The sequence below is a fragment of the Oncorhynchus kisutch genome, linkage group LG23, assembly GCF_002021735.2.
Source record: "Oncorhynchus kisutch isolate 150728-3 linkage group LG23, Okis_V2, whole genome shotgun sequence".
NCBI lineage: Eukaryota > Metazoa > Chordata > Actinopteri > Salmoniformes > Salmonidae > Oncorhynchus > Oncorhynchus kisutch.
Genome location: NC_034196.2, coordinates 47,663,919 through 47,688,089, shown reverse-complemented (window position 1 = coordinate 47,688,089; position 24,171 = coordinate 47,663,919). Strand labels below are relative to the sequence as shown.

General features: G+C 42.2%; 1 protein-coding gene across 1 annotated transcript; it reads left to right on the top strand.

Moving 5' to 3' along the window:
* The first annotated feature begins 790 nt into the window (after positions 1-790).
* On the top strand, positions 791-24,171 carry LOC109880307 (thymic stromal cotransporter homolog). The gene is made up of 6 exons (XM_031803169.1): positions 791-1,152; positions 2,943-3,524; positions 3,820-3,991; positions 7,981-8,064; positions 17,577-17,733; positions 20,767-24,171. The coding sequence occupies exons 1-6, from the start codon at positions 910-912 to the stop codon at positions 20,822-20,824; spliced, it is 1,296 nt and encodes a 431-aa protein (XP_031659029.1). The 5' UTR covers positions 791-909; the 3' UTR covers positions 20,825-24,171.

Below are 24,171 nucleotides of genomic sequence, written 5' to 3'. Positions count from 1 at the left end.
ATTCTCTTTTTTATTTTGGATTTATATACTACAATTTGTTTCTCTTTCACTTTGTTACTTTTTGATATTTATGGGTCTTATTTTTGTATACATATTTATATAGTTTTAAATGTTTGAATTATTTATTTGTGCTGTTCCTAATGTCTGAATAAAAAATTACAGTTAGTAGTGCAGATTGGATGCTTTTTTTGGGGGGGGGCGCTGATTGGTTCGCCCAGGGAGCAATACTGGCTAGAACCGCCACTGACCGTTATAGAGCAACTAATATATTGTTCAGTGTTATGCAGTGGCTTTGCTGGCAAGCATCTAAAAAAATGGGGGAGCTTGCCCCACCAAGATTTACATGATAAAATCGCCACTGGATAAAACATTGCCTTTATAGAGCTAATATAGGCTATGTTCCCACGGTGGCGCAGGGGACACACTCTTCACGCTGTCCCTCCCAACCCCTTGCAGAGGCTGCATTCACGGTAAACGCTGCATATCGGCTCAAACGAAAATTACCTTTACATTTCTTGTGCGCAATCTGTAACTCTTCAGCGACACGAATTGAATACAGATCTACTGACATCGAAATAGTTGTAAAGACAAAACCATTGAACCAAAGAGATTGTATTCATTCATATGGAAATGTTACTCGTGCAGAATAAATATTGTCCCTGAGCTAACTTCCCTAAACTGTCGTCCCAGTCCCATCCAGTCTTTTGTCATCATGTACGTAGCCTACTCCGCGGCTCTGTTTGAAACACGGAACTACTGTAGGAGGTGAATGGGTAGGGTCGTGATTAGCACATTTCAACAGACTCAGGTGGCAGTCCTTGGTGAAATTTGGCGCCGGGGTCAGAGAGTTACACCGAGTCTGGTGGGTGTTGTTGTTTCACCACCTGTTGATTTTTATCGGGACTAATCATGTTGCCATTGGGGACACTGCGTAAACGCATCGAGCCAGTGGTCCTTTGTGCCCAAATAGCGAGCGCGTTTTTCGACACCGGCTTGCAGATGGTGGTAAAAGAGCAATGCGCCATTGCGACCGATGCGCTTAATCCAACCCCCACTGAGGACAGCCGGCAGAAAGCTATGTCCAACTTTTACATGATATATAATATGCTGTCCAAGTTCGTTCCGATCCTACCCGCCATTATCTTAGCCAAGGTAAGTCAGCAATTTTTCGATTGGAATTTTAACACCCACAATGTTAAATGTGGAAATGAAATTTGAATCCAAATAGTGTTAAACTAACAAGCCAAAGAGTGTTGTGTACCTCACACCATGAGTGTTGCAAATTCCGATTTAAAAAGTGCTACACAGGATTTTCTTTCTTCATTTTTTCCCAATGTAATTTCAGAAAATGTCCATAATATCTCTAGGGGTTTAAAGTGAAGTGTTTGACAGTATTACTTACCCGACAGTATTGTGATTGGCGGTGATATTCGGGTATTGATTTGTCCGACCAGAGTAGCATCTTTTGTCAAACTGGGAAAGCCGTTCTGACTTTGTGGCTGTGTTATCGAGTGAAAATAGCTAATTTCCTGCTTGCTAAAATTCTACTCTTGTTCGCTCAATTTCAATACCATACAATGACAGCCTAGTTTTGCACTATCACAGGGGTCTGAAACTCCTGGTTTGCAGGCCGTATCAGCAAGTCCCATTATGATGGCTTGCAAAGTGTTATATATTTCCTATTGGAATCCAGCCAGAGTTAAGATAGCACACAACTGGAACTTTTAAATACGTGCAACTGCAGTTAGAATGACTGCCAAGGTAGGGAAGATCGATAAATGAGACCGCCTAAACCATCTAAACTGGAACAACTATCTCAACGGGTGAAGTAAGTCCAACCACTTTAGAAACGTTTGTTATTTATCTTTTTGTAGTGTAATATCAATGAATCAATCAATGTGCAGAAACATAGATTTAAAAAATATATATAACGATTCTAAAAAGCAACCTGAAACAAAGTATGCTGGACAATATGATGAGACCCCTCCCATATCTTTTTCACCCAAAGAATTCACGGAAATGAACTCAACACAGTCGAGTAACAACACAACTTAATTTATTCCCTGCAGGTGGTTTCAATTTCAATCCCACTGGTGTTAAATCAAATCAAATCAAATCAAATTTATTTATATAGCCCTTCGTACATCAGCTGATATCTCAAAGTGCTGTACAGAAACCCAGCCTAAAACCCCAAACAGCAAGCAATGCAGGTGGAGAAGCACGGTTAACCCCACTAGAATCAACACTCAGATATACCACTGGTGTTAACACCACTAGAATCAACACTCAGATATACCACTGGTGTTAACCCCACTAGAATCAACACTCAGATATACCACTGGTGTTAACCCCACTAGAATCAACACTCAGATATACCACTGGTGTTAACACCACTAGAATCAACACTCAGATATACCACTGGTGTTAACACCACTAGAATCAACACTCAGACATACCACTGGTGTTAACACCACTAGAATCAACACTCAGATATACCACTGGTGTTAACCCCACTAGAATCAACACTCAGATATAACACTGGTGTTAACCCCACTAGAATCAACACTCAGATATAACACTGGTGTTAACCCCACTAGAATCAACACTCAGATATACCACTGGTGTTAACACCACTAGAATCAACACTCAGATATACCACTGGTGTTAACACCACTAGAATCAACACTCAGATATACCACTGGTGTTAACCCCACTAGAATCAACACTCATATATAACACGTTTTGCCTCCACACCGAGATTTAAACAGCCACACATTTTCTGTGTAGACTTTGTGTTTGGAAATCCTTGCCAGTCTTTACTTTATACCTTACTGTTGTAACCTACTTAAATTGCTGAAGCAACTAGACGTATTTTATATACGTCTGAAGAAATGCTTTCACTTATTCATTTGTTAATTCATTCATTTGTTCATCCATCCAAGGTAGGTGACCTGGGGTACCGGAAGATCCCCATCGTGATCCCTCTGGTTGGTTACCTGGTCTCCAGAGTGGTCCTGCTCCTGGTCATAGTGATGGATCTCCCGATACAGGCTATGTTCGGCGGGGTGGTGGTCCACGGACTCAGCGGCGGGTTCTGCTCCTACTGGGCCGGGGTCATGGCCCTAGTGTCGCTCACCTCCACCGAGGAGGACCGCTCTCTCCACATGATGCAAATGGAGCTGGTCTATGGCATAGCTGGACTCATCGGTAGTTTGGTGTCTGGGCACCTCTTCCAGTTATACAGTGTGGACTTTAAACAGGGGACAGTGTTAGTGAGCCTGAGTGTCTTCCTCTACTTTGTGTGTCTCGTCTACACAATGTTTATCTTTCTAATGCCAACTGTCTCGCCAAGCGCACAAGAGCGCAATGAGACCAACGGTATCGACACGCAATATTCCAAAAATATTCTGAACATTCTGCTTCTTTTTGCGGGTGGGATTCTATATGACATGGCGGTGGGAGGAGGAATGGAGATACTGGTGACCTTTGAGATGAAGGAGCCACTGAACTGGAATGCCACCCAGGTGAGTTGAAATGCATTCCAATTTTTTTTGGGGGGGGGGGTTAAAATATGTGTGTGTGGATTTGTAGCCTGAGTGCTGGTCTGTTGTGCCATCATGCCACTTCTGGCCCTATCATACCAAACAAGGAGTTGGAAAGATAGCACCAACAGATCCAGGCTAGTGCATTTGGTCCCAGACGGTAACATTTTAAAACATCCATTAAAACACATTTCCAAACCAGAGCCCTCTATTGCAGAGTTGTGAGACAATGACCTATTGTTATAGAGGGCTCTGGTTAAATCAAACACATCAACAGGTAGGTTACGGTAACGCCGCTGGATTCCTGGTCTTCCTGACGAGCTTCCTGGGTGTCATGGTAATGTCCAGATGGGTGAGTGACGTCACCCTCATCATCATCGGCATGGTGTCCTTCGCTGCCGGGATCTACTTCATGGCCTTCGTCACAACAACATACATGTTCTATCTGGGTAAGAGGAAGTTCATCATGACTGGTTTGATTTCAGATTACAATGTAAAACACAGGGTCCACAGTGAATGACAAGGCTCCTCTTTATTACAGTTAAAACCAGGTTAAACACACACACACACACACACACACACACACAGAGAGAGAGAGAGAGACAGCAAGAGACAGATACAGAGAGAGAGAGACACACAGAGACAAAGAGAGAAAGAAGGATAGAGATACAGAGAGAGAGACACAGAGACAGAGACACAGAGAGAGAAGGAGCGAGACATCAATGATTTGCGTAACCTGTAAACCTTGACAGAGATGAGGAAGTGAAACACTGCCCAGGATGGCTGAACGCATGTGTTAAAAGGAAGCGTCACCTTATTTATTTAAAAACTCATCTTATCTTCACACTGTCAAGTCTCTCTCAGCCCCTTCAAATTGTGGACTGTAAATGTATTATTACTGGAGACGAGAAAGGGAACTCGCCTAGGGACTTGAGTGAACAGAAATGTGGTTACACCCTTTACACACTCACTCACTGCTTTCTTACAAACTCCCACAGCAGACACAATATAATATAATATAAAATGACAGCTGACAGAATATAATATAATAGATAGGTGACAGAATATGATATAATAGACAGCTGACAGAATATAATATAATAGACAGCTGACAGAATATAATATAATAGACAGCTGACAGAATATAATATAACAGACAGCTGACAGAATATAATATAATATGACAGCTGACAGAATATAATATAATAGATAGCTGACAGAATATAATATAATAGACAGCTGACAGAATATAATATAACAGACAGCTGACAGAATATAATATAATATGACAGCTGACAGAATATAATAGATAGCTGACAGAATATAATTTCATAGATAGCTGACAGAGTATAATATAATAGATAGGTGACAGAATATAATAGATAGCTGACAGAATATAATTTCATAGATAGCTGACAGAATATAATTTCATAGATAGCTGACAGAATATAATTTCATAGATAGCTGACAGAGTATAATATAATAGATAGGTGACAGAATATAATAGATAGCTGACAGAATATAATTTCATAGATAGCTGACAGAATATAATTTCATAGATAGCTGACAGAATATAATTTCATAGATAGCTGACAGAGTATAATATAATAGATAGGTGACAGAATATAATAGATAGCTGACAGAATATAATTTCATAGATAGCTGACAGAGTATAATATAATAGATAGGTGACAGAATATAATAGATAGCTGACATAATATAATAGATAGATGACAGAATATAATAGATAGCTGACAGAATATAATAGATAGCTGACAGAGTATAATATAATAGATAGCTGACATAATATAATATATAGATGACATAATATAATAGATAGCTGACATAATATAATAGATAGCTGACAGAGTATAATATAATAGATAGCTGACATAATATAATAGATAGCTGACAGAATATAATAGATAGATGACAGAGTATAATATAATAGATAGGTGACAGAATATAATAGCTGACAGAATATAATATAATAGACAACTGACAGAATAATATAATATAATAGATAGATGACAGAATATAATATAATATGACAGCTGACAGAATATAATAGCTGACAGAATATGATATAATAGACAGCTGACAGAATATAATATAATAGACAACTGACAGAATAATATAATATAATAGACAGCTGACAGAATATAATATAATAGACAACTGACAGAATAATATAATATAATAGACAGCTGACAGAATATAATAGCTGACAGAATATGATATAATAGACAGCTGACAGAATATAATATAATAGACAGCTGACAGAATATAATATAATAGACAGCGGACAGAATATAATATAATAGACAGCTGACAGAATATAATATAATAGACAACTGACAGAATAATATAATATAATAGACAGCTGACAGAATAATATAATATAATAGACAGCTGACAGAATATAATATAATAGACAGCTGACAGAATATAATATAATAGACAACTGACAGAATAATATAATATAATAGACAGCTGACAGAATAATATAATATAATAGACAGCTGACAGAATGTAATATAATAGACAGCTGACAGAATGTAATATAATAGACAGCTGACAGAATATAATATAATAGACAGCTGACAGAATATAATATAATAGACAACTGACAGAATAATATAATATAATAGACAGCTGACAGAATAATATAATATAATAGACAGCTGACAGAATGTAATATAATAGACAGCTGACAGAATATAATATAATAGACAACTGACAGAATAATATAATATAATAGACAGCTGACAGAATGTAATATAATATAATAGACAGCTGACATAATATAATATAATAGACAGCTGACAGAATGTAATATAATAGACAGCTGACAGAATGTATTATAATATAATAGACAGCTGACAGAATGTATTATAATATAATAGACAGCTGACATAATATAATATGATAGACAGCTGACAGAATGTAATATAATAGACAGCTGACAGAATGTAATATAAGACAGCTGACAGAATATAATATAATAGACAGCTGACAGAATGTAATATAATAGAAAGCTGACAGAATATAATATAATAGATAGCTGACAGAATGTAATATAATAGACAACTGACAGAATAATATAATATAATAGACAGCTGACAGAATATAATATAATAGATAGATGACAGAATATAATATAATATGACAGCTGACAGAATATAATAGCTGACAGAATATGATATAATAGACAGCTGACAGAATATAATATAATAGACAACTGACAGAATAATATAATATAATAGACAGCTGACAGAATATAATATAATAGACAACTGACAGAATAATATAATATAATAGACAGCTGACAGAATATAATAGCTGACAGAATATGATATAATAGACAGCTGACAGAATATAATATAATAGACAGCTGACAGAATATAATATAATAGACAGCGGACAGAATATAATATAATAGACAGCTGACAGAATATAATATAATAGACAACTGACAGAATAATATAATATAATAGACAGCTGACAGAATAATATAATATAATAGACAGCTGACAGAATATAATATAATAGACAGCTGACAGAATATAATATAATAGACAACTGACAGAATAATATAATATAATAGACAGCTGACAGAATAATATAATATAATAGACAGCTGACAGAATGTAATATAATAGACAGCTGACAGAATGTAATATAATAGACAGCTGACAGAATATAATATAATAGACAGCTGACAGAATATAATATAATAGACAACTGACAGAATAATATAATATAATAGACAGCTGACAGAATAATATAATATAATAGACAGCTGACAGAATGTAATATAATAGACAGCTGACAGAATATAATATAATAGACAACTGACAGAATAATATAATATAATAGACAGCTGACAGAATGTAATATAATATAATAGACAGCTGACATAATATAATATAATAGACAGCTGACAGAATGTAATATAATAGACAGCTGACAGAATGTATTATAATATAATAGACAGCTGACATAATATAATATAATAGACAGCTGACAGAATAATATAATATAATAGACAGCTGACAGAATAATATAATATAATAGACAGCTGACAGAATGTATTATAATATAATAGACAGCTGACAGAATGTATTATAATATAATAGACAGCTGACATAATATAATATGATAGACAGCTGACAGAATGTAATATAATAGACAGCTGACAGAATGTAATATAAGACAGCTGACAGAATATAATATAATAGACAGCTGACAGAATGTAATATAATAGAAAGCTGACAGAATATAATATAATAGATAGCTGACAGAATGTATTATAATATAATAGACAGCTGACAGAATATAATATAATAGACAGAATTAGAAAGCTGATCTTGTCACTTAACTCTTCAGTTGTGTTTTTGTTTTAATTCACAGCCTAACACATACTTATCCATTTCAGCACGAGCCCTCACGCTGTTCGCCCTGATTCCCATGCCCACCATCCGTGCCCTACTGTCTAAACAGGTCAACGGCTCGTCATATGGTGAGTTCTATAATACATGTTCTATAATACAAGCTGACAGAATATAATCTAATAGACAGCTGACAGATTATAAAATTGTCTCTAGTTCTATTGCCCCTGTCTCTAGTTCTATAGCCCCCATCTAGTTCTATAGCCCCCGTCTCTAGTTCTATAGCCCCCGTCTCTAGTTCTGTAGCCCCGTCTCTAGTTCTATAACCCCCGTCTTTAGTTCTATAACCCCCATCTCTAGTTCTAGAGCCCCCGTCTCTAGTTCTAGAGCCCCCGTCTCTAGTTCTAGAGCCCCCGTCTCTAGTTCTAGAGCCCCTATCTCTAGTTCTAGAGCCCCTGTCTCTATTTCTAGAGCCCCAGTCTCTAGTTCTAGAGCCCCTTTGTCCAGTTTTGGAGCCCCCGTCTCTAGTTCTATAGCCCCTTTCTCCAGTTCTAGAGTCCATGTCTCTAGTTCTAGAGCCCCTGTCTCTAGTTCTAACCACTGTCTCTAGTTCTAACCACTGTCTCTAGTTCTAACCTCTGTCTCTATTTCTAGAGCCCCAGTCTCTAGTTCTAGAGCCTCCGTCTCTAGTTCTAGAGCCCCTGTCTCTAGTTCTAACCACTGTCTCTATTTCTAGAGCCCCAGTCTCTAGTTCTAGATCCCCTGTCTCTATATCTAGAGCCCCTTTGTCCAGTTCTGGAGCCCCCGTATCTAGTTCTAGAGCCCCCGTCTCCAGTTCTAGAGCCCCCGTCTCCAGTTCTATAGCCCCCGTCTCCAGTTCTAGAGCCCCCGTCTCCAGTTCTAGAGCCCCTGTCTCCAGTTCTAGAGCCCCTGTCTCTAAATCTAAAACCGCTGTCTATACCAATCAGTAGGGTATATTAAGGTCATGTTAGTGTGAAATCAGTAGGGTATATAGGGCCATGTTAGGGTGAAATCAGTAGGGTATATTAAGGTCATGTTAGGGTGAAATCAGTAGGGTATATTAAGGTCATGTTAGGGTGAAATCAGTAGGGTTAATTAGGGTCATGTTAGGGTGAAATCAGTAGGGTATATTAAGGTCATGTTAGGGTGAAATCAGTAGGGTATATAGGGCCATGTTAGGGTGAAATCAGTAGGGTATATTAAGGTCATGTTAGGGTGAAATCAGTAGGGTATATTAAGGTCATGTTAGGGTGAAATCAGTAGGGTATATAGGGCCATGTTAGGGTGAAATCAGTAGGGTATATTAAGGTCATGTTAGGGTGAAATCAGTAGGGTTAATTAGGGTCATGTTAGGGTGAAATCAGTAGGGTATATTAAGGTCATGTTAGGGTGAAATCAGTAGGGTATATTAAGGTCATGTTAGGGTGAAATCAGTAGGGTATATTAGGGTCATGTTAGGGTGAAATCAGTAGGGTATATTAGGGTCATGTTAGGGTGAAATCAGTAGGGTTAATTAGGGTCATGTTATGGTGAAATCAGTAGGGTATATTAGGGTCATGTTAGTAGCTAGCTAGTCAGTCAGGTGTGGTCAGGAGAGATTGTGTGTGTCTAAAGGGTCAATGACGGACTGGCCATCTGGAGCTCCGGGAGTCTTCCCGGTGGGCCGCTTGACAGTTGGGGCCGGTGCAACACAAAATATAAATAACCCCAGTCCTGTTTCTCTGATTGGCCTAGGCAAGCGGGCTGTCGGCCCACTGCCACTGCGGTTGGGTATTACATCTGTCAGTCTCTCTCTCCCAGCCAATTACTTTGGTCCGGTCCATTCTAACTTTACCCAGGATAAATAGTGGAGCAGATGGACAAACAAAAATAAAAAACATAAAGGTGGTGTTGAAAAGCGAAGAAGAAGAGGTTGAAGTCCCTTGAGGCTGATGCAGCCAAATGTTTTAAAATAACAAATTATTCATTTGACGCCATTTCCAGTCAATCATCTCAGACTAGTGAGTCTGAAGGCAGCAGAGAGGAGAGAGAGCAACCTGTTATTGAGCTCAGCGATAATTCAACTGTTAGTCAAGGTTTGGCAGCTGAAGCGGTAAGACAGAACACAATAGGGAGAAGGTAAGCAACGTTTGGGTTTGGCTAGCTGGCCATTTAGCTATATCGGGTCCCTACAGAGGAACGTGGTACCTTCAGGCATTTGGAAATTGCTCCCAAGGATGAACCAGACTTGTGGAGGTCTACAATCATTTTTCTGAAGCAGCTTGTACGCTAGATGACAGCAGTATTGACCATGGCAACTTTTTAGAGATGATCATTCTGCTGGGAAAGTACAAACTGTGTATTTATTTTATTTTATTTTACCTTTATTTAACCTTTATTTAACCTTTATTTAACCAGGCAAGTCAGTTAAGAACAAATTCTTATTTTCAATGATGGCCTAGGAACAGTGGGTTTGCCTGTTCAGGGGCAGAACTACAGATTTGTACCTTGTCAGCTAGGGGATTTGAACTTGCAACCTTCCGGTTACCAGTCCAACGCTCTAACCACTAGGCTACCCTGCCGCCCTATAGGGTAGCCTGCCGTATGAAAGAGTATCTCACTACCTGCATTGAGAAAAGCAAAACACTGAGTCCTGGTCAAGAAGGGGCAGGGGCTCTCTAATCACTCTTATCAAAGACCACCATCGATAACGTCATTACCACCATCCAACACACAATGCAGGCCACCATATCAAGTGAAATCCAGGAAGCTGGTATGTTCTGGAAGCAGTCCAGATTACAACACAAGGTCAATACCCTGTCATAGTCAGATATGTGACGAACGTTGTCCATGAGAGGCTTGTGGCTGTGGTGAAATGCAAGGCATCCACTGGACATTACTTTGTCCAGGTACTGAGTTCTGCAAAACAGTCCAGATTGACACTATGCAGGACATTACAACACAAGATCAAATGCTCTCTCATAGTCATATATGTAACGAACGTTGTCCATGAGAGGCTTCAGCAAGTGCATTGGTAATTCCACTGATGGAGCCTCCAGTATGCAAGGCCAGTATAAAGGCTTCTCTGCCGTGCTCTCTGCAAAGTCCACCAATCGAGTGCTTGTGTGGTGCTATGCACAGGATGTGAAAACTACACAACCAGGACGATGGAGGATCAATGAACCTGAGGGAAATGAAGATGAGGTAGAGATGGTGAACAAGAACTGTTCATCTGGCGAGGACTGTCCAGTGTGTTGCTACCATATTCTTAGTCAGTACAACCTATTGACCGACGCGTACCACATCCTGGGCCTTGCTTACAGGTTCCTCCTTACCCTGTCAGTAACCCAGGTAACGAGTGGAGCTTCTCTACTCTGAAATTCATCAAGAGTAGGCTCAGGAGCGCACTCTCTCAACAGCACCTGGAAGCATTTATGCTAATGAGTACTGAGCGAGATGTTTTAATGGCCCTGGACAGTGACCTGGTTTATAGATGGCATTGCTGAGAGAAGTGAGTTACTGCAAAATATTTTTATTTTATCCTATGACTTGCCTACACACCAGTCTTTTCGCCAACACATTTCTCCCTGTCTTATTGATTTTACTGGTCAGATTCTTTAAAAGTAACTTCCTCACCATCTTAGATAAGCATGCTCCGTTCAAAAAATGCAGAACTAAGAACAGATACAGCCCTTGGTTCACCCCAGACCTGACTGCCCTCGACCAGCACAAAAACATCCTGTGGCGGACTGCAATAGCATCGAATAGTCCCCGTGATATGCAACTGTTCAGGGAAGTCCGGAACCAATACACGCAGTCAGTCAGGAAAGCTAAGGCCAGCTTCTTCAGGCAGAAGTTTGCATCCTGTAGCTCCAACTCCAAAAAGTTCTGGGACACCGTGAAGTCCATGGAGAACAAGAGCACCTCCTCCCAGCTGCCCACTGCACTGAGGCTAGGTAACACGGTCACCACTGATAAATCCATGATTATCGAAAACTTCAATAAGCATTTCTCAACGGCTGGCCATGCCTGGCTACTTCAACCTCGGCCAACAGCTCCGCCCCCCCCGCAGCTCCTCGCCCAAGCCTCTCCAGGTTCTCCTTTAACCAAATCCAGATAGCAGATGTTCTGAAAGAGCTGCAAAACCTGGACCCGTACAAATCAGCTGGGCTTGACAATCTGGACCCTCTATTTCTGAAACTATCTGCCACCATTGTCGCAACCCCTATTACCAGCCTGTTCAACCTCTCTTTCATATCGTCTGAGATCCCCAAGGATTGGAAAGCTGCCGCAGTCATCCCCCTCTTCAAAGGGGGAGACACCCTGGACCCAAACTGTTACAGACCTATATCCATCCTGCCCTGCCTATCTAAGGTCTTCGAAAGCCAAGTCAACAAACAGGTCACTGACCATCTCGAATCCCACCGCACCTTCTCCGCTGTGCAATCTGGTTTCCGAGCCGGTCACGGGTGCACCTCAGCCACACTCAAGGTACTCAACGATATCATAACCGCCATCGATAAAAGACAGTACTGTGCAGCCGTCTTCATCGACCTTGCCAAGGCTTTCGACTCTGTCAATCACCATATTCTTATCGGCAGACTCAGGAGCCTCGGTTTTTCGGATGACTGCCTTGCCTGGTTCACCAATTACTTTGCAGACAGAGTTCAGTGCGTCAAATCGGAGGGCATGCTGTCTGGTCCTCTGGCAGTCTCTATGGGGGTGCCACAGGGTTCAATTCTCGGGCCGACTCTTTTCTCTGTATATATCAATGATGTTGCTCTTGCTGCGGGCGATTCCCTGATCCACCTCTACGCAGACGACACCATTCTATATACCTTCGGCCCGTCTTTGGACTCTGTGCTATCTAACCTCCAAACAAGCTTCAATGCCATACAACACTCCTTCCGTGGCCTCCAACTGCTCTTAAACGCTAGTAAAACCAAATGCATGCTTTTCAACCGGTCGCTGCCTGCACCCGCATGCCCGACTAGCATCACCACCCTGGATGGTTCCGACCTAGAATATGTGGACGTCTATAAGTACCTAGGTGTCTGGCTAGACTGCAAACTCTCCTTCCAGACTCATATCAAACATCTCCAATCGAAAATCAAATCAAGAGTCGGCTTTCTATTCCGCAACAAAGCCTCCTTCACTCACGCCGCCAAGCTTACCCTAGTAAAACTGACTATCCTACCGATCCTCGACTTCGGCGATGTCATCTACAAAATGGCTTCCAACACTCTACTCAGCAAACTGGATGCAGTCTATCACAGTGCCATCCGTTTCGTCACTAAAGCACCTTATACCACCCACCACTGCGACTTGTATGCTCTAGTCGGCTGGCCCTCGCTACATATTCGTCGCCAGACCCACTGGCTCCAGGTCATCTACAAGTCCATGCTAGGTAAAGCTCCGCCTTATCTCAGCTCACTGGTCACGATGGCAACACCCATCCGTAGCACGCGCTCCAGCAGGTGTATCTCACTGATCATCCCTAAAGCCAACACCTCATTTGGCCGCCTTTCGTTCCAGTACTCTGCTGCCTGTGACTGGAATGAATTGCAAAAATCGCTGAAGTTGGAGACTTTTATCTCCCTCACCAACTTCAAACATCAGCTATCTGAGCGGCTAACCGATCGCTGCAGCTGTACATAGTCTATTGGTAAATAGCCCACCCTTTCTCACCTACCTCATCCCCATACTGTTTTTATTTATTTACTTTTCTGCACACCAATATTTTGCACACCAATATCTCTACCTGTACATGACCATCTGATCATTCATCACTCCAGTGTTAATCTGCAAAATTGTAATTATTTGCCTACCTCCTCATGCCTTTTGCACACATTGTATATAGACTCCCCCTTTGGTTTCTACTGTGTTATTGACTTGTTAATTGTTTACTCCATGTGTAACTCTTTGTTGTCTGCTCACACTGCTATGCTTTATCTTGGCCAGGTCGCAGTTGCAAATGAGAACTTGTTCTCAACTAGCCTACCTGGTTAAATAAAGGTGAAATAAAAAAATTAAAAAATTAAAAAAATGCTTCCAGAGATTCTTGCCACCTTGCTGCCAGTGACATTGTGCCAATATGGGCTCCTTCTAGCCAGCCTCCTCCTAAGAGCAACACGTTCCCCTTTCTATTTTACTTAAGTTATTATTATAAATATTGTTCAGTAATCTTGTTTACATAAAGTGTGGTGTGGGTTGTGTGGGTGGTGGTGTATCGCTGGGTGGGTTTTGGTCTAAATGTACAGGGATATTTTTCATTCCCAGTCTGTCCCTGGATTTAGTTAGTATTAGCTTGTCAGTCAGGTGTGGTCAGGATGAATAGTGTGTCTCTCAACATCCTTTACCTTCCTGACAGTCCTTAACTGGAAGTGAACCTGCATGCCACAGAATAAGGGAACAAACAGGAAGCTCTGGCAAATGGCAACATATTCCCTTTATAGTGCACTACGAACCCCTCCACACCTGTAGGGAACATATTCCCTTTATAGTGCACTACGAACCCCTTCACTCCTGTAGGGAACAGGAGACCTTTATAGTGCACTACGAACCCCTTCACTCCTGTAGGGAACAGGAGACCTTTATAGTGCACTACGAACCCCTTCACTCCTGTAGGGAACAGGAGACCTTTATAGTGCCCTACGAACCCCTTCACTCCTGTAGGGAACAGGAGACCTTTATAGTGCACTACGAACCCCTCCACTCCTGTAGGGAACAGGAGACCTTTATAGTGCACTTACCAACCCCTCCACTCCTGTAGGGAACAGGAGACCTTTATAGTGCACTACGAACCCCTCCACTCCTGTAGGGAACAGGAGACCTTTATAGTGCACTACGAACCCCTCCACTCCTGTAGGGAACAGGAGACCTTTATAGTGCACTTACCAACCCCTTCACACCTGTAGGGAACAGGAGACCTTTATAGTGCACTACGAACCCCTTCACTCCTGTAGGGAACAGGAGACCTTTATAGTGCACTACGAACCCCTTCACTCCTGTAGGGAACAGGAGAGCTTTAGGGATGCATCAACCCCTTCACACCTGTAGGGAACAGGAGAGCTTTATAGTGCACTACGAACCCCTTCACTCCTGTAGGGAACAGGAGACCTTTAGGGATGCACCAACCCCTCCACTCCTGTAGGGAACAGGAGAGCTTTATAGTGCACTACGAACCCCTTCACTCCTGTAGGGAACAGGAGACCTTTAGGGATGCACCAACCCCTCCACTCCTGTAGGGAACAGGAGACCTTTAGGGATGCACCAACCCCTCCACTCCTGTAGGGAACAGGAGACCTTTAGGGATGCACCAACCCCTCCACTCCTGTAGGGAACAGGAGACCTTTAGGGATGCACCAACCCCTCCACACCTGTAGGGAACAGGAGACCTTTAGGGATGCACCAACCCCTCCACTCCTGTAGGGAACAGGAGACCTTTAGGGATGCACCAACCCCTCCACTCCTGTAGGGAACAGGAGACCTTTAGGGATGCACCAACCCCTTCACACCTGTAGGGAACAGGAGACCTTTAGGGATGCACCAACCCCTCCACTCCTGTAGGGAACAGGAGACCTTTAGGGATGCACCAACCCCTTCACACCTGTAGGGAACAGGAGACCTTTAGGGATGCACCAACCCCTCCACTCCTGTAGGGAACAGGAGACCTTTAGGGATGCACCAACCCCTTCACACCTGTAGGGAACAGGAGACCTTTAGGGATGCACCAACCCCTCCACTCCTGTAGGGAACAGGAGACCTTTAGGGATGCACCAACCCCTCCACTCCTGTAGGGAACAGGAGACCTTTAGGGATGCACCAACCCCTTCACACCTGTAGGGAACAGGAGACCTTTAGGGATGCACCAACCCCTCCACTCCTGTAGGGAACAGGAGACCTTTAGGGATGCACCAACCCCTTCACACCTGTAGGGAACAGGAGACCTTTAGGGATGCACCAACCCCTCCACTCCTGTAGGGAACAGGAGACCTTTAGGGATGCACCAACCCCTCCACTCCTGTAGGGAACAGGAGACCTTTAGGGATGCACCAACCCCTTCACACCTGTAGGGAACAGGAGACCTTTAGGGATGCACCAACCCCTCCACTCCTGTAGGGAACAGGAGACCTTTAGGGATGCACCAACCCCTTCACACCTGTAGGGAACAGGAGACCTTTAGGGATGCACCAACCCCTCCACTCCTGTAGGGAACAGGAGACCTTTAGGGATGCACCAACCCCTCCACTCCTGTAGGGAACAGGAGAGCTTTAGGGATGCATCAACCCCTCCACACCTGTAGGGAACAGGAGACCTTTAGGGATGCACCAACCCCTCCACTCCTGTAGGGAACAGGAGACCTTTAGGGATGCACCAACCCCTCCACTCCTGTAGGGAACAGGAGACCTTTAGGGATGCACCAACCCCTCCACTCCTGTAGGGAACAGGAGACCTTTAGGGATGCACCAACCCCTCCACTCCTGTAGGGAACAGGAGAGCTTTAGGGATGCACCAACCCCTCCACTCCTGTAGGGAACAGGAGACCTTTAGGGATGCACCAACCCCTCCACTCCTGTAGGGAACAGGAGACCTTTAGGGATGCACCAACCCCTCCACTCCTGTAGGGAACAGGAGACCTTTAGGGATGCACCAACCCCTTCACACCTGTAGGGAACAGGAGACCTATAGGGATGCACCAACCCCTCCACTCCTGTAGGGAACAGGAGACCTTTAGGGATGCACCAACCCCTCCACTCCTGTAGGGAACAGGAGACCTTTAGGGATGCACCAACCCCTCCACTCCTGTAGGGAACAGGAGACCTTTAGGGATGCACCAACCCCTCCACTCCTGTAGGGAACAGGAGACCTTTAGGGATGCACCAACCCCTCCACTCCTGTAGGGAACAGGAGACCTTTAGGGATGCACCAACCACTCCACTCCTGTAGGGAACAGGAGACCTTTAGGGATGCACCAACCCCTCCACTCCTGTAGGGAACAGGAGAGCTTTAGGGATGCACCCTTGTTGTCGCTAAGTAAATAACTATAACAAAGCTTTCGTTACGTTATTATGTGGTTGACCCAGAACAGGCACTCTGGTGATTCTCTTCCCTGTTCTACTGTGACGAGGTAAAAAGGGGAAGTTAGAACTACCGTAGCAAGCAGACAAGTCAACCTTTTGCACATCACCACCACAGCATGAATAGATTTACTTTCTGCCAACAACTTTACTCAACTGGAACTATCTGACCAGCTAGTGTATCCAGTTCTGCTTCCTTTAGGTGCTCTATGTAGCGTTACAGTGGTTGGAATTCAAAGGCAATGTGCCCGCATTAGCGGGAGACTGCATTTACAGGTAAATGCTGCATAGGTCAGCTCAATCAGAATTACCTTCAAATGTAAGTTACGCAATCTGTAAGGTTTCCGCGATAGAGATTGAAAAGATCCCTAATCATTTGAAAAAGGGAGCACTACACTGATTTGGCAGAGAGAAAAATAGTAAATGCTTTCACCCATTGACATAATGCTTTCATCTGCTCCTCTCAGACCTACAGTGTGTGGTGTACCAGCTTCCTCTACGGACACTGGTAGGAAACTGCAGCAGACAGACGATGCTAACTGACATGTCTTTTCTCTTCACAGGGATCACCCTCATCTCACTGCAGCTATCCTTTAAGATCGCCAGCCTGGCCTACACTCCCATCTACACCAAGGTGTACCAGGCTACGCTGGACTGGTTTCCCGGGTTCGTCTTCACCCTGTCCAGCATCTTCACCGTCCTCGCCACCATACCTGTCAGGTAAGATATGACATCATCAGTCCTCGCCACCATACCTGTCAGGCAAGACATGACATCATCAGTCCTCACCACCATACCTGTCAGGTAAGACATGACATCATCAGTACTCGCCACCATACCTTTCAGGTAAGATATGACATCATCAGTCCTCACCACCATACCTGTCAGGTAAGATATGACATCATCAGTGCTCACCACCATACCTGTCAGGTAAGACATGACATCATCAGTCCTCACCGCCATACCTGTCAGGTAAGATATGACATCATCAGTCCTCACCACCATACCTGGTCAGGTAAGATATGACATCATCAGTCCTCACCACCATACCTGGTCAGGTAATGTATGACATCATCAGTCCTCACCACCATACCTGGTCAGGTAAGATATGACATCATCAGTCCTCACCACTATACCTGGTCAGGTAAGATATGACATCATCAGTCCTCACCACCATACCTGTCAGGTAAGACATGACATCATCAGTCCTCGCCACCATACCTGTCACTTAAGATATGACATCATCAGTCCTCACCACCATACCTGTCAGGTAAGATATGACATCATCAGTCCTCGCCACCATACCTGTCAGGTAAGACATGACATCATCAGTCCTCACCACCATACCTGGTCAGGTAAGATATGACATCATCAGTCCTCGCCACCATACCTGTCAGGTAAGACATGACATCATCAGTCCTCACCACCATACCTGGTCAGGTAAGACATGACATCATCAGTCCTCACCACCATAACTGGTCAGGTAAGACATGACATCATCAGTCCTCACCACCATACCTGGTCAGGTAAGACATGACATCATCAGTCCTCACCACCATACCTGTCAGGTAAGACATGACATCATCAGTCCTCACCACCATACCTGGTCAGGTAAGACATGACATCATCAGTCCTCACCACCATACCTTTCAGGCAAGATATGACATCATCAGTCCTCACCACCATACCTGGTCAGGTAAGACATGACATCATCAGTCCTCACCACCATACCTGGTCAGGTAAGACATGACATCATCAGTCCTCGCCACCATACCTTTCAGGTAAGATATGACATCATCAGTCCTCACCACCATACCTGTCAGGTAAGATATGACATCATCAGTGCTCACCACCATACCTGTCAGGTAAGACATGACATCATCAGTCCTCACCGCCATACCTGTCAGGTAAGATATGACATCATCAGTCCTCACCACCATACCTGGTCAGGTAAGACATGACATCATCAGTCCTCGCCACCATACCTGTCAGGTAAGACATGACATCATCAGTCCTCACCACCATACCTGGTCAGGTAAGACATGACATCATCAGTCCTCACCACCATACCTTTCAGGTAAGATATGACATCATCAGTCCTCACCACCATAACTGGTCAGGTAAGACATGACATCATCAGTCCTCACCACCATACCTGGTCAGGTAAGACATGACATCATCAGTCCTCACCACCATACCTGTCAGGTAAGACATGACATCATCAGTCCTCACCACCATACCTGGTCAGGTAAGACATGACATCATCAGTCCTCACCACCATACCTTTCAGGTAAGATATGACATCATCAGTCCTCACCACCATACCTGGTCAGGTAAGACATGACATCATCAGTCCTCACCACCATACCTGGTCAGGTAAGACATGACATCATCAGTCCTCGCCACCATACCTTTCAGGTAAGATCTGACATCATCAGTCCTCACCACCATACCTGTCAGGTAAGATATGACATCATCAGTGCTCACCACCATACCTGTCAGGTAAGACATGACATCATCAGTCCTCACCGCCATACCTGTCAGTTAAGATATGACATCATCAGTCCTCACCACCATACCTGGTCAGGTAAGATATGACATCATCAGTCCTCACCACCATACCTGTCAGGTAAGACATGACATCATCAGTCCTCACCACCATACCTGGTCAGGTAAGACATGACATCATCAGTCCTCGCCACCATACCTGTCAGGTTAGATATGACATCATCAGTCCTCACCACCATACCTGTCAGGTAAGATATGACATCATCAGTGCTCACCACCATACCTGTCAGGTAAGACATGACATCATCAGTCCTCACCGCCATACCTGTCAGGTAAGATATGACATCATCAGTGCTCACCACCATACCTGTCAGGTAAGACATGACATCATCAGTCCTCACCGCCATACCTGTCAGGTAAGATATGACATCATCAGTCCTCACCACCATACCTGGTCAGGTAAGATATGACATCATCAGTCCTCGCCACCATACCTGTCAGGTAAGACATGACATCATCAGTCCTCACCACCATACCTGGTCAGGTAAGACATGACATCATCAGTCCTCACCACCATACCTTTCAGGTAAGATATGACATCATCAGTCCTCACCACCATACCTGGTCAGGTAAGACATGACATCATCAGTCCTCGCCACCATACCTGTCAGGTAAGATATGACATCATCAGTCCTCACCACCATACCTGTCAGGTAAGATATGACATCATCAGTCCTCACCACCATACCTGGTCAGGTAAGACATGACATCATCAGTCCTCGCCACCATACCTGTCAGGTAAGATATGACATCATCAGTACTCACCACCATACCTGGTCAGGTAAGATATGACATCATCAGTCCTCACCACCATACCTGTCAGGTAAGACATGACATCATCAGTCCTCACCACCATACCTGTCAGGTAAGATATGACATCATCAGTCCTCACCACCATACCTGGTCAGGTAAGATATGACATCATCAGTCCTCGCCACCATTTAGCAGACACTTTTATCCAAATCAACGTAGTCATGCGTACACACATTTTACATACGGGTGGTCCTGGGAAATCCACCCACTATCCTGGCATTACAAGCGCCATGCTCTATTGACTCAGGTCCAGAGGACATCATACCCCTAAGTACAGTGTAAGTACAGGTTGTTGTTACACTGAATGGTGACACAGTAATAAGGGCCCTGTAACCACTTCTCCTTTGTGCCATGTGTTTTCTTCTCCTCCAGCGTGGTGGGCTGCAGAGCTGGCCGGGCTGACGGTTATGAAAGGATCCCGGGGGACTGAGGGTGGTGATGTCATCGTGTCACCACGTCAGGCTGAGACAATACTGCACTTTAACGAGCCTTTGTTTGAATCCCAGCCTGAGACTGAGCCAATGGACATGAACTGAAGGGGTATTAATGAGAAGAGTGTTGACATTCTCCAGAGGTTGACTGGTCCACTGCCTACTACCCATGGCTTTAATATAGAATAATCATAGACTGATCCACTGCCTACTACCCATGGCCTTAATATAGAATAATCATAGACTGGTCCACTGCCTACCCATGGCCTTAATATAGAATAATCATAGACTGATCCACCGCCTACTACCCATGGCCTTAATATAGAATAATCATAGACTGGTCCACTGCCTACCCATGGCCTTAATATAGAATAATCATAGACTGGTCCACTGCCTACTACCCATGGCCTTAATATAGAATAATCATAGACTGATCCACTGCCTATTACCCATGACCTTAATATAGAATAACCATAGACTGATCCACTGCCTACTACCAGTAATCATAGACTGATCCACTGTCTACTACCCATGGCCTTAATTTAGAATAATCATAGACTGGTCCACCGCCTACTACCCATGGCTTTAATATAGAATAATCATAGACTGATCCACTGCCTACCCATGGCCTTAATATAGAATAATCATAGACTGATCCAATCATCACATAATGTATGCCATTTAGCGTTCAGTTACGTATGAGTGGCGTTGCCAGCCCCAGGCTATATACCGACTGAGACACACACTTCTTCTGTGCACTGTCAAGACAAGCTGATTGTACAATAGTTTCTAAAGACAACACCCTGATCTATTTCACCTGTCTTGTGCTTGTCTCCACCCCCCTCCAGGTGTCGCCTATTTTCCCCATTATCCCCTGTGTTTTTATACCTGTTCTCTCTGTTTGTCTGTTGCCAGTTCGTCTCGTCTTGTCAAGCCTGCCAGCGTTCTTCCCATACTCCTGTTTTCTCTCTAGTCCCTGTTTTATAGTTTTCCCGATTTTGACCGTTCTGCCTGCCCTGCCCGTTGTTCTGTACCTTGTAACACTGCCCTGGATTCCTGACCTCTGCCTGCCCTTACCGCTGTTCTGTACCTTGTAACACTGCCCTGGATTACTGACCTCTGCATGCCCTGCCCGCTGTTCTGTACCTTGTAACACTGCCCTGGATTACTGACCTCTGCCTGCCCTTGACCAATCATTTGTTTTTGTAATAAACTTTTGTTACTTAGAACTGTCTGCATCTGGGTCTTATCCTGAGGTCTGAGCATATGAACTGGCCACTATCAGACCTCATGTCTCAAGGATAAAAAATCCTTCATTAACCGGTTTCCTCCCCTGAATCTACACTGATTGGAGTGGATTTAACAAGTGACATCAATAAGGGATTATAGCTTTCACCTGGATTAAGATGGTCAGTCTATGTCATGGAAAGAGCAGTTGTTCTTAATGTTTTGTATACTCAGTGTATGTCGCAAGTAAAAGTCTTGGGTGGCGAGTTGATACTATTCCAAGTCTGGAAAGTTAAAACCTCCCTCAGATTCAGGGACATGTGTAAAACGTTCTTATTTATTCTATGGGTTTTATATGAAGTCTGTTATGGCCAGGTTTACTTTTGTAAAGAATGTCTTCAGTGGGGTAATTGGTACTCCCATTAAATCAATATGAAACCTTTTGGAGCCATGCCATTCTAAAAAGGTGTGTTCTACCTGTAAGATTTATGGGGAGGTAATTAAATGTACTTAGGTCTGCTTTCATTTTTTTTTAGTAATGAGATAACTTTATCTTTATTTAGATTTGTTGTTGTCACTTATTAAGCATTCTAAGTATTTTATATTTGTTGTTTGTTGTCACCTATTAAGCATTCTAAGTATTTTATATTTGTTGTTTGTTGTCACTTATTAAGCATTCTAAGTATTTTATATTTGTTGTTTGTTGTCACTTATTAAGCATTCTAAGTATTTTATATTTGTTGTTTGTTGTCACTTATTAAGCATTCTAAGTATTTTATATTTGTTGTTTGTTGTCACTTATTAAGCATTCTAAGTATTTTATATTTGTTGTTTGTTGTCACTTATTAAGCATTCTAAGTATTTTATATTTGTTGTTTGTTGTCACTTATTAAGCATTCTAAGTATTTTATATTTGTTGTTTGTTGTCACTTATTAAGCATTCTAAGTATTTTATATTTGTTGTTTGTTGTCACCTATTAAGCATTCTAAGTATTTTATATTTGTTGTTTGTTGTCACTTATTAAGCATTCTAAGTATTTTATATTTGTTGTTTGTTGTCACTTATTAAGCATTCTAAGTATTTTATATTTGTTGTTTGTTGTCACTTATTAAGCATTCTAAGTATTTTATATTTTTTTGTAGTAAACTTAAAAGGTTTGCTGTAGATTCTTCCTATTGACATTAATTCCACGTTCATTTTAAATCCTGAGATTTAATACGGATTTTGTTTTTAACAAAGGGGTCACTGAGTTTTCAGTATTAGAGTCAGGTATATCAGGAGATCGTCAGGAGATAAGTTTAGTTTATATTCATATTTACCAATACTGGTACCTGTTACATTTGGATCCTGTCTAATTCTTACTGGATGTGGTTCAATTGCCAGTCCAAACAGGAGGGGGGAGAAGGGACGTCCCTGCCTTGTGCCCCTTTCTAAAGAAATTTCATAAGATAATGGCTTAGTTTTGTATATTTTAGCTTTATGATTTTTGTATAATATTCGTATGAAATGTATTATTTCAGCTGGAGAGATGAATGCTTCCAAAGTTTTTAATATAAGAGTCCACACAAGACGGTCAAAAGCCTTTTCAGCATCAACAGTCATGTTTTTTTTTTGCATATTGTATAATACTAAAACATGTTATTGTATTTGTTTGTTTTGTTTTTTAATAAACCCTTAATATGTATCAAGTACTTTCTATTGTTTATAAGTTTCATTATTATTTTATTGTTGCCAATTTCTAAAAATGAATCTTTAATCTGCAGAGGAATCTGGTTTTAATATGACTGAAATAACCATTTGATACATGGATATTGGAAGTACTGAATTAAGTGTTGTCCATTTAAAAAAAAATTTTTTTTATAAATAATTATATGGGGAAAGACCTGGTTCTTTTCTCTGAGCGAATGTTTTAACAGTCTATTATTTATTTTTGGGTGATTTTCATATTTTTTTTTTTAACTATCTGCTGATAATTGCTTCAGGGTTGTTGAGTCTAAGAAGGCTGTAGGATCAGTTATCATTTAATTCTGATTTATATTGACTTTCATAGAAGCTTTTATATTTTTTTACAATATTAATAGCATTGTTTCTAATTAAAGCATTTGCATCATTATCTTT